At 47.2% G+C, this 11,968-nt stretch overlaps 1 protein-coding gene across 7 annotated transcripts in view; it reads left to right on the top strand.

The window, feature by feature from the left end:
* The window catches only part of LOC105567404 (cystinosin homolog), a 24,246-nt gene extending 14,674 nt beyond the window's left edge, over positions 1–9,572 (top strand). For 3 of the 7 annotated variants that reach the window (XM_012022265.1, XM_012022263.1, XM_012022264.1), the window contains 8 exons: positions 1,287–1,338; positions 1,430–1,520; positions 2,668–2,859; positions 3,642–3,882; positions 4,100–4,219; positions 4,302–4,590; positions 4,699–4,801; positions 8,886–9,572. In XM_012022265.1, coding sequence (XP_011877655.1) covers positions 1,296–1,338; positions 1,430–1,520; positions 2,668–2,859; positions 3,642–3,882; positions 4,100–4,219; positions 4,302–4,590; positions 4,699–4,801; positions 8,886–9,213 — 1,407 coding nt within the window. In that variant the 5' untranslated portion in view covers positions 1,287–1,295 and the 3' untranslated portion in view covers positions 9,214–9,572. Of the gene's footprint in view, positions 1–722; positions 1,339–1,429; positions 1,521–2,667; positions 2,860–3,641; positions 3,883–4,099; positions 4,220–4,301; positions 4,591–4,698; positions 4,802–4,915; positions 5,245–5,338; positions 5,420–7,708; positions 8,314–8,885 lie in introns of those variants that run through there. The other 4 variants (XR_001009354.1, XM_012022266.1, XM_012022267.1 and 1 more) reach the window with 4 other exon arrangements.
* Positions 9,573–11,968: the final 2,396 nt, after the last annotated feature.

Below are 11,968 nucleotides of genomic sequence, written 5' to 3'. Positions count from 1 at the left end.
GGTGAAACTGGGTCTTAGGGCCCGATTTCACCAACGTTGTTTAAGCTTAGCTTAATTCGTGCTTTGTTTCTTTCCAACCATTACTTGAAAAAAGGGACAAACGAGAATTAAACTAACGATAAGATTAAAGTTAAGCGACGTTTGGTGAAACTGGGCCTTAGTCGTTAGTCAGAAGCCGGAACTATATGTCGGTCCTTTTTTCCTCCACCCCGAAAGGAAAAGGATCAACCTATAGTTCCGATTTCTGACTAACGACTAACAACTCATTGTAGACCGAGCCTAAGACCCGGTCTACAATGAGTCGTTAGTCGTTAGTCAGAAGTCGTAACTATATGTTGATCCTTTTCCTTTCTGGGTGGAAGAAAAGGACCGACATATAGTTCCGACTTCTGACTAACGACTAACAACTCATTGTAGACCGGGCCTTAAAGTAACGCATGACAATAACTGTCTGGTGGCTTACGAATACCAGACAGACCTTCTACTCAGACCCTTACGTTACAAAATCTTCCTCTCCAAGGAATATTTTACTCGATGGCCATCTCGAAACCATTTTGAGCGTTTCCGATCTATTTCACGAGTTCCTAAACTCATTAAAAAATAAAAAAGAGAGGCAAACCATTCTGTCCCATCACTGCACGCGTGTGTATCTCCTGTAACGTGCTCGCTCGGACGCGCGGGTTCGCTAAACCCGGATGACTGTGCGGTATCGGTTATCCCCGCGGCTCTTTCGATCTCTCGCCGCCAAGTGTCACGCCAGCTGCGGCGCGTCACGTGCTCGTTGTTGACATTGTCGCGTCTCCGTCGTCCCTTATCGCTCTTCTAACTGCGGGACGGGACTGCGCTCGCGCGCTCGTTCAGCTCGTTGGCGTCGTCCTAGCGTCTCCTGGCAACGGTGAGACGGGAGAGACTGCGTAATGCGTTGTCGACGACGGTGAATGGCGCTGCTCGTTGTTGCGGTCGCTCCGTCGCGTTGACAGCCGCGGGAAATCCAGGTATCCGCGAGAACGAGCTGTCGATCGTCGAGGTCCCCGGGACGAGCGTCGCGACTAGGCGAGATGCGACGACGCGCCAAGTGTCGTCGCGTCGCACGAGTTACCGCGACGACTCCGCGCGTTTTGAGGTTAAACCCGTGTCGCCGAGGCGAGCGCTGACTCCCCGCTGACGCCGCGTGACCACGGCAAGGGAGCGACGACGATAATGGCAGTCCTGAAACGATGATTGAATAGTCCGCCGCAAGGAGCGATAACGTGGGTCTAAGACGTGGGGACGTTATCTTGTTTCAGTCGTACAAAATGGCTCTGACGCGTCGTTGGTTCTGGCTCCTGTTGCTACCAGGTAAGAGTACGTTGGAGCAGAGAGAAGTACGCGCCGGCACGTGTCCCCCGTCTCGTAGTCGCCAATCACATGTCCTTTTTCACGCTTGCAGCTTTGACGTGCGTCCAGGGGGCCCTTAGGTCGTGGCCGCAGGATTTGAAGGTGCACCTCAATCAGCAGAGCTCGTTCAACTTATCGCTGACGTGAGTAGCCCATTACGAGTCGAAACGCGTCACGGATATCGTCGAGCACTTACACATTTTATTGGCTATTACGTGGCGAGTCGCAATACCGCGTCGTTCTTAGGGACGTGTTGCGGGCAGTGCCACTGCGTATCAGTGTCCAAGAGGTGAACAATGCCGAGTTACATATTTTGCAGAAACAAGAGCTTTACAACGATGACAAGTAATATTTTATGCGAATGACAAATTGACGCCTTTAATGGTCAAGCTGGATGTCTTGCTTGCCTAATTCTACCTTTCTTCTGTACACGTCTCTTTCTCAATCCAGCAAACTGTGTGCGCCGAACGGACTTCTCCGTCTCGAAACGCGGCCCCAAGTTGAAATAGTGTACCCGATTGAATTGACAATCAGTTGAAAAATGCTGATAATTGGGCATCCTTTAGAAGTGATCGGTAAATGATTTACTGCGAGAGGCAGTAGCTCAGCCAGAATTCGGGCCTGGACCGACCTACTATGCAAGAAGTGTGTCTCAGCTAATGCGGCCACTAAAGCAAGTTTGTCAAGCTGTTGGGAAAAGTACAGAGGTCTTACTTTTTGCAAGAACTGTGACTTGACATTCTTCACCTCTGAGAGCGACGCGGTATCGCCCGCGAGGCGAAATCCGACGGGAACCCCTTCGTTGAACACACAAATGGCAAGAAAGTATCTGGAAACTAGCACGTTTCGTCACCTTCACCCACATTCCAATCGTATCGCCTGATTCTTGGATGCCGTAGAATTCGTTTTAATCCCCTTTATCGCACGTTCTAAAAGTATATACTGATAACAGCGGAGACTAGCGCAACCTCTGGACTTTATGCATTATCATTCAATTACAGACGCCCCGATAGACGGACAGATTTGTATCGGTGTGTCTGGGAACGGGGGGTAAACCGCTGACCAAAATCACGCACATCAATGCCCACTAATGCTCAGCATTACTTTGTCTTATCATTTTCCTGCAATTTTATAATGCCCGAACAAATTGCCAAAAGTGTCTAGTAATGCCACAAATCCGTACGCCACAATGCCCTCGGGGGTTCACCACTTGCCTCGGGATTACAAGCACGCGTTAACACGTTAAATGTGAGATCGCCCGATTTACCAGACATGTCTCTTGCTTTCCAGGGAATCGCTACCCGATGGCAGAAGCGCGATAGTCACGATAGATGTGCAGCATCCCGATCTGCTGTCCGCGAGCCCGTCTAACTTTTCTATCGCGGCGGGAGACTCGCAAGGAGACTGGGTTATTAGTGTTAAAGGCCTGGGCGCAGGTCACTCGACCGTTAGCGCTAATGTAACACCTAGCGATATCACGGAGTAAGTATGCGTGTAATGGAACGTTTCGCAGAGAGATTTCGCGAGCCTTTCTCTTATTTTCGTAAACTCTAATCAGTTGTTGGTGCTTTCAATAACGGCCGATTGCGGGCAAATTATTTATGTACGCGTAAGCATTCATAATCGAATGTTGCACAACAATAAACAGCGGGAGGGGGGGGGGCGAGAGACCTATAGCATTCGATGCCTCGCTCTCTGTCTCGGTAACTAGTTCCGAAAAGATTCCGATCAGTGCTACGTTCACGTTCCATTGCACTAAGGCTGCTGGCTAAGGCTGCACAGATAGCCTCTTGACCTGCACTTGTCAGGCGAGCTGAAACTTGAAGTTTCCGTTAGTCCGTGCCCAGATTTTGACCCGATCACTTCCTAGTTCGATCGCACGGTGCCGTGTCCGAATTGGTTTACAAGTGATTTTAATATTTTCTCTGTGTGATTATTGATAATAAATCTTGAAATTTACTAAATGCATATCAGTAACGAGATACTTCCGGAGGTGCTTCTCAATATTGGTTCTAAGAAAAAAAAAGGGGGGGAAACGATTTGTGCAAAATAAATTGATCGCGAAGTCGTAACAGTTAGGGAAACGTGAAGTTTAAGATGTCTATGTATAAAATTATTATTATACCTCGGGATCAATTACGTACCATCGACTTAAAGTGAGCAAATTCTATTCCTGCCATTTTTCACGCAACGCACGTTTCTTAAATAACACCTCGACGTGCACGGCGCATGAAAGTAACTATCTCCTGTATATTTTCTTTTAGTTTCTCTCAAGCGTTTGTTAGAGTGACAATAGAGAAATCGGATGCGTTGTACCACGTCAGTGCTGTGGTCGGATGGATATATTTCTTAGCGTGGAGCGTAAGCTTCTATCCGCAGATCTATACTAATTACAAACGTAAAAGTGTCGTGGGCCTCAATTTCGATTATCTGTCGCTAAATATCGTCGGTTTTCTTATGTACTCGCTGTTCAATTGCTGCCTCTACTGGATACCCGAGGTTGAGGTAAGGTATTGCCGTATTATTATATTTTGCAATGAGATAAAAGTTACATACGTACAGAGCGAGCGAAAGAGAGAGAGAGAGAGAGAGAGTATATGTGTGCGTGCACTATCAGTGAAATATATTTTTATAGATACGTAAGAATGCAAAACGCGCAAAAATACACACGTGTGTGCGCATATGTATGTGACGATCGACTAATTTATTAAAATATTTTCAGAATGAGTATTTCGATCGATATCCGAAAGGCTTGAATCCCGTGCAAATCAATGATATATTTTTCTCGCTGCACGCGGTATTTGCCACCGCAGTAACTATCGGGCAGTGCTTTATTTACGAGGTAACCGAACGTGACCGGGATGGCGTGCGCTTGCTAGGCTGCCGCCGGAATTGAGATGTAATCGCATTTATATTTACTTCAGACTGGCAATCAGAGGGTATCGACGACCGCGCGGATTATCCACGGGATATTCGCGGTTTTCATATTGATATCTTTGATATTATCTTGCGTCAAGACAATCCACTGGCTAGACTTCCTCTACTACTGCAGCTACGTCAAGCTCAGCATAACGCTCATTAAATACGTACCGCAGGCGTATTACAATTACAGGAGGAAGTCCACCGTCGGCTGGAGTATAGGGAATATATTCTTAGATTGTACCGGTGGCGTTCTGTCGATGCTGCAGATGATACTCAACGCTTACAATTACGGTAAACATGTCGAATATGATATACAGCCTAGATCTACCTTAGTCCCGCGCGTTCGGGACGCGCGAATCAATCCACGCGGAGCGTTAACGTCGTAAATTTTTATCTCAGACGATTGGGAGAGCATTTTCGGAGATCCGACTAAATTCGGCCTTGGATTCTTTTCCGTGGCGTTCGATGTATTTTTCATAATACAGCACTATGTCCTGTACAGGTACGTATACACGCACGCTTTAACATTGCTGCGCTTTGCATCCAATTTTTCTTCCCCCTCTTTTTTTTCTCGTTCTCTCGGTCGCATGCCACTCTCTATCGAATAACTTTTTAGGAATCCTGACCCTGTGCTACTAATGAAATAAAGGGAGTCTTGCGGATTAAGCTTTCACATAAGATCTAATGAATCTGTAGCGATACCGCACGTGCATGCAGAAGTGTGGATGTCTATTGATCTCTCATTGTTATCTTATTTTTATCATACGTTATGACAACGAGCATGATTAATGCACGATTGTATCGGGCTAACCCGCTTCGGTGCGCCGCCACGTTAATTTATTCACGTCTGACTGTACTTGCATAAATACACGTGCACAATGAGTGAGTGCGTTAAACAATTTTTGTACGAGAATAGAATGTTCCGTTATGGTTGGATTTCCGTAATTGTGTATATACATGTATGTTGCCATTTCGTCTTATCTATTTAGCGAGTTGTGCAATTGTAGATGTGACGTAGAGCAAGACTTTGATTTTACAGACATAGCGATGAGAAGGTGATTGACCTGAACGGCAGAATATAGCGACTCTACGACGAGGACTTAATTCCCCCCCCCCTCCCCCTCCCCCAGCCTGAAAATCCTCTCTCCCCGATCCATATTTTATGTAGACGTTTTTATATTCACATAAATCTCTGCCTGAATATTTTCTCATTTATCATTATTATGTATATAGGATATAGTAGGTAAAATATTAAGTCTAAAATGTGCGCGCACAAAAGGGATATACGCAAGCATGATACCGAGCGGTACACGCACGTTTTATATTCCTCCTCCCCCCCTTTTTTTTCAACATCGATATTCATTCCGAGAGCATTTCGCAGAGAATATATATTTTTAAATAAATTATACAAGTAAAAGATTTGTATATCGCGCGCACGTCCGCGCGCACAATATAAATACTTTTTACTTTTATAATTTCCCCCCCCCCCCCTAGAGTCCATCAGTTAATTCTATTTATTAATTTTATTTAATTTTAAGTCCAAACGTACCGATATTACAACCGCGCCCGTTCGTATTTTCTCTAAGGCCCGGTCTACAATGAGTTGTTAGTCGTTAGTCAGAAGTCGGAACTATATGTCGGTCCTTTTTCTTCCACCCAGAAAGGAAAAGGATCAACATATAGTTCCGACTTCTGACTAACGACTAACGACTCATTGTAGACCGGGCCTAAACGGTATTTTAAACGCTTCTGCCTAGGCTATTGAAATTATACGAGAAATAAAGTTCCGAAACTTTTCGATTATTTTCGAAAACCGGTTGGAACGCGGTTTCGACCCCGTTGACGTCGACTCGACGTTAGCGTTCTCACCGGGGTCTTTCTAACTGCCCGCCTTGGAAAGAGACAAAGCCGCTCACTTTCAGCAGCTTTCGGTATGTTGCAAGATACAGAATTGACCCCCTTATCCTATCTCGCCGCGGGACAGGCGCAAGAATCACGGTCGATCACGCATGAGGCATATCCCGGGTTTATCATCATTATTGTTGTACAAGTGCATTTTTCAACAAATCAAGTTGTACAAGATTCACTTGTTCGCGGATCGCACGATGTGGTGGAGAGACAACTCTCGGCGTAGCTTGGGAGAACAGTCGTCCCGAGGGGATTCGGGCGTAAACAACGATTTTGTGTGCGTCGAGTGCGTGTGATTTGTCCCATTAACCAGACGTCCACCTATCCTTCCCTTTTCCTTTCCTCGTTCTCCGTTACATCTCCGTTTACCGGAGATGTAACGTTCTCCGAGATAAAGTAAATTAATGAATTGACGGGGAGGAGTTTCTCGGCCGGGAGCCCGCGGGGTTGGTCCTCGGAGATTTTTGAGGGCGTCGGGGGAATTAAAACTCGCCCTCGAATAAACGCCTGCTCGTTTAAACGCGCGATAATTGCTCGCGTCGAACGATCGCAGACGACGCTTTCGCCCGTGCGTATTTCCGAGGCAAACTGCAGTGATAAAATTAAGAGGCGAAGCTGCTCACCGGAAAACTCACCCCCTCTCCCCCAATTTTTTTTTACCACGCCCGAGGAATCGGTCATCTCGATGTTAGGAGCCTGAACACTCGAGAAATCTTAAAGACTAAGACTTAAGGCCCGAACACGCGAAAAGACTTGAGCGGGAAAACTTGAGACTTAAGGGAAATGACCGGTGACCGTTCAGAAAGTAAGCAGCCATTCTGAAACTTAAGCAATGCAGAAAGTTGCGATCGGTTGAAATTCTTAAGTCTTAACGGGCCTTTAAGGCCCAAACACGCGAAAATACCGTAAGCAGTAAGACTTGAGGCTTAAAGGAAAGCGACCAGTGACAGTCGAGAACGTAAGTAGCTATTTTGAAGCCTAAGCAACGCCGAAAATTCCGATTGGTCGAAATTTTCGAGTCCCAAGTCTTGCCCAAGTTTCTTTCTTTCTTCATTCTTGTGTTCGGGCCCTAATTCAATTCGCTAACTCTACTAACTCTACTAACTTCTAACTCTAATCGCGATGTCCGGCGGGAGACTCGACGTCGCGATTTACATTCCAGCGCTGGAGACGCGGAGCCCTTGGGACAATTTACTTTGAATAAAATGAAAACTGCGAGTTCACGTGAAGACTTTAAAAGCTTACTTGAGAAATTTGCGAGTGATTATGGACCCTTGAAGTAATCTTCCGATAGCCAAGTCTGCCCGACGCTCCCGCTAGAGGGCCGCGCGGCACAGCACTTTCCCGAAAACCGCACGCGGCATCACGCGATTACATCGCATACTTTTCACATCTCTTATCTTTGTAACGTGAAATCAGGCATTTTCTAGGGTACGTTTTCCCAAGGGTGGTCTCGCCGCGCGGCCAGAGAATGTGTGTTCGTAAATGCCTTTCCTTGCAGGAGTCGCGCAGACTACGCCGAGCTGCCCGGCCGCTGCCAGGAGGAGCCCGAGGGCGCGACGAAGAGCAGCGCGTGAAAGCGCGCGTCGCCCGTCGCGCCGCGAAAGGGCCGTCGCCGCCCTCCTCCCTGCCCCCCTCGTCGAAACGCTTAAAGAGTAACGCTCGTCGCACCCTCCTCTCTCCGCCGATCGGCGACGCACGACGCCTCGTTCGCGTCGCGCGGCACACTCCAAGATCTCGACTCACCTTAAGTCGGTCGTCGTCGCCTTCGCGTCCGCCCGCGCCTTGTCACCCGCTTCTCACCGCCTTGTGGAGACGCACGATCACCAGGATCCACCGATCGATCCCGCGCCCTCGGGCCGACTCGCACGCGAGAAGCACGCACCGGCCGCGACGGGGTCGCGCCGACTGCCGTCGCGCCAATTTCGGATATCGCTCGATAATCGATTGCAATTCGATTGTACTCCGGCAGCGCGCGCGCCATCTACCGCCGCCGCCGCCGACTCGCAGCCGCGCGGGATCGCCACGTGGTCGCCCCGATCGCCCAGCTGCGCAGAGCCTCCGGTCGCTGCGTCAAGTCGCTCGTCACGTCGGTCGTCCTGGCAGGTAGGCATCTCGAGCTCGGTCTCGGCGAGGCTGCACTCGCCGCTACGCGAGACCGAGTTTACGGCGCTTTCAACGGGCGCGAGACTGCCTCGAGCGAGCTCGATGTCGCCCGCACGCGTGACATAACCTATAAAAGGTGCGCGATGTCAACACCCGGGGAGATGTATCGTTGTTTATTTCGTGAATGAGAAGATCGATTGACTTCGAGGCGGCCTTGTCAAAGTATAATTCATAGTTTCAACGAACCCGACGTTGGGCTCTTTGCAATTGTTTTATTGTAATTGCAATTGAATTACGCGTTCCATCTACGGCGACAAAGTGACACAGACATTGTTCAATGGGAACCGCTTACCGCGTTGTTTTTTTTTTCTAATTATATAACTTGTCCTGATCTTTTCTTTAATGCATCGAGGGACACAACGTTATTCTATCTATGGCAACAAACTGACGCAGCTGTTGTTCAACAAGACAATCGCCGATGAAAAGTCGCTTCTCGCAGACCTCACGACGAATCTCTACTCCGAGTAACGCTGTCAACCCTGGTGAGCTACAGAGGCACTTGCTCGTTTCAGAATGATTGCTTCGCTCATGAGACTCGGCGGCCCCGCGACTGGTCTGCGCAGAAATATTAATTGCTGGACGGCGGCGATCACGCGGAAGCACCGCCTGGTGTACGAACGTACGTATCCCACGACCCTCGTTTTCTCCGACGGCAGCAGCATCGAGATCCAGTATCACGAGCCGCGCAAGATAATAGCCCTGCCGCTCAACCTCGCGGAGCTCACGGAGGCGGAGCAGAAGAAGAGACTCGAGATGCGCAAGCCGAAGACGAGAATAGTTATAGCCGAGGAGATTGAGGACAGCTTCGACGAGAATAGATATCTCAATTTTAACAAGTAACTGCGCCCCAGCATTTCTTAAATTTGTATTGTGTGTATATATAGATATATATATATGTTATTTGCGTGAAAAGATATGTATATTGATACGCGTAAAGGGCCATCTTGCCTTTCGTGTGTTTCAATAGGTGTGTATTAATTTTTCTTTATGATATAAGAAGCGATGTAAATACGAGACGTGGTAGGAAATAGATCTAGTTATCTCTGTAATTACTCAACAATACTGTGAGTCGTACTTACTGAAATTACCACGTATGAATACTGCGTACTGATGAAAGAACTGTTCTGTGTGAACACGCGCGGATTAATTTCCGGTCTTCAACACAAAGAAATACATTTCTACATAAAGTGCAGAGATAATGCCGCGTCTCTTTCCCGCTGTTATTCCATCCTTCTCTTTCTCTCTCTCTCTCTCGTTGATTGCTTTCGATTAAAATTCCATCGAATAATGTGTTCCACGTGCATAAAGTGAATTACGAGCGCGTGCGAAACGAGTATAACGTATCCTTGATTTTTCTCGGAAACGACCTTGAACTTGTATCGCAAAAGAAAGTAGACTGTACGCCGCGGAAATCGAATCGATTACAGTCCCCCGACCGCTTTCGAATAATATCTCCCCCCCCCCCCCCCTCTCGACGGGCAATAATCGTTTGGGTAAACTCGTTTTCACATCCGGATGTGGGAGGGTGAGGAGGGGAAGGCCGCGCCAGCCGAACGAGGTGAAATTCCTCGGTAACGCGTGACGGATGTGGACGAATTGTAATGAGCGCCTTTCCACCCGACGAAACGGAATTTCCTCGATATTTGCCGATACTTGACGGTCGTCCCGGTGCCGTCTACAGCTGCGCAAAATAATTTAACGTCATCCCACGTCGGTTTCTACCATTTCCATCGCGGTACCTGAGATTCGGGGGCACCGACGCCGCGCGCCTCTCGCGACTTGATTACCGTTCATTAAACGATGGGACATTTTTTTTGCTTTGCGCAAGTAGCGCACGTGCGCTGTCATTTCTGCGGTATGTCGCGTGACAAGGGGGGGCTCCCCCCGTTGCGAACGACGTCGGTGTCGGTGTGTCTTAGAACGATTTTCCTCCGCGCGACGACTTTCTCCGATTCTCGCCTTCGCACTCCGACACGCACTTTTCGTCGTCCTCACGCTAACCGTAAATAATTACCGGGCGAAACAGCGGATGGACTTTCGACGACGTGCCGGGACTGAAAGTCCCCCTTCGTCGTCGCGGGCGAGCGAAAGTGATGGATTAGTACGGATCATTATGATCGATGATTAAGAACAGCCTCCGCTCTTGGGAAAGGCGGATATGGCGGATTTGCAGCAGCGAACGCCTGCAAATCCGCCACGACCTCTCCGTGTGTCGAACATTGCAGCGCGAAGCCCCTGCCGGAGATATTTTTACAAAGAAACAAATGTTTCAACGAAGGTATAAAAATTTCTACAAATTTCTATTTCAAGTCAATTTTTTGTAATTATTTATAGGAATTTTTTCCGCTAGAGGCTCGAGCGTGAACAATACGACGCTGTATTTAAGCGCTGAACGATTGCACTGGCGAACAACGAAAGTGCCTATTATATCTCTGCAAAGAAAGTTAAAAATCATTTGCAAAATATGCATTTTTTTTTCCTCGATGAGGTAGAAGATATAAGCTTTCAGGTCGCTGAATCCGAATGGGCTAGTGAACATTTTTTTGTTAGTTCTAGTTTCAAGGATACAAGGGGGTTGGAGTCCTCCGTAAATACTTGCAATCCTGAGATAATTTTTAACTCTTTTAGACAGACGAGTTTACACAATAAAAGTTGAAAATCATTTGCAAAATTTACATTTGTTTTTCTTAATAAAGTACCAGGTATAAGCTTTTCCTTTTAAGACGTTTTCCAATTATTTTTCATGTTTACGTGTAAAGTTAGTCGACCGGAATAGCTTTTCGGGATTTCAACCACTTATACATACAGTCCGAAATTAGAACTAATAAAAAATATTCACCAGCATATTCACCTAAAAACAATCAAGATCGGCTGATGTCGTTTCCGAGGCAGAAAATGTGTTCAATTCGATATGCCAGTGTTATCTTGGGGAAATACGATTGCTTCCAGCTAGGTATACCCGCGAAAAATTATTTCCATTAGACCTCGTAGCGCGCGCGTCTTGACCGCACTGGATAATTCGTTCCCGGCACACCGTATTGTTTCGGTGAATTACGGAAGCGTGATCTAATGTGTCGGCGCGTCGATCCGAGCATAATTATGGCGAGCACTTTCGGCCACGGTGAAATCATCGTTGCAACAGAGGCGAGAAAATATTTTTTTATTAGGCAACACCGGTCGTCTCTAAGGCGCTGGAACGCGCTCGGCATACGATGGCGCTATACTGATTCTGGTGTCCCATTACGACGGATGTTAATTAATACGTTCCGTACTAGTACAGCGGGATCGATTATCAGCCGGCGACGTCGCGGAAAGTCGAGCAGGCCGTCCTTACTGATAATCCAGCCGACAAAAACTGAGCACTACGTGGCCTCCATCGATAATTTTCATAATAATCAGTTAATAAATAGGCAGAGGCTCTACTCTGGCATTAATAGTAATTAACTTTTCCACCAGCTGCGGAATATTGTATGCGAGTTTTCTTATTAGAATGGTGAAATTTTAATAATACGTAAAACATATGACACAGATGTGCACTACAGTCGTTATATAAAATTGATAGAAATTTGTACGATTTTTATTCAATACTTCATTA

Source organism: Vollenhovia emeryi, unplaced genomic scaffold, assembly GCF_000949405.1.
Source record: "Vollenhovia emeryi isolate VEMERY1.0 unplaced genomic scaffold, V.emery_V1.0 DF939138.1, whole genome shotgun sequence".
NCBI classification, from domain to species: domain Eukaryota; kingdom Metazoa; phylum Arthropoda; class Insecta; order Hymenoptera; family Formicidae; genus Vollenhovia; species Vollenhovia emeryi.
This window is presented reverse-complemented; position numbering and strand designations above follow the sequence as displayed.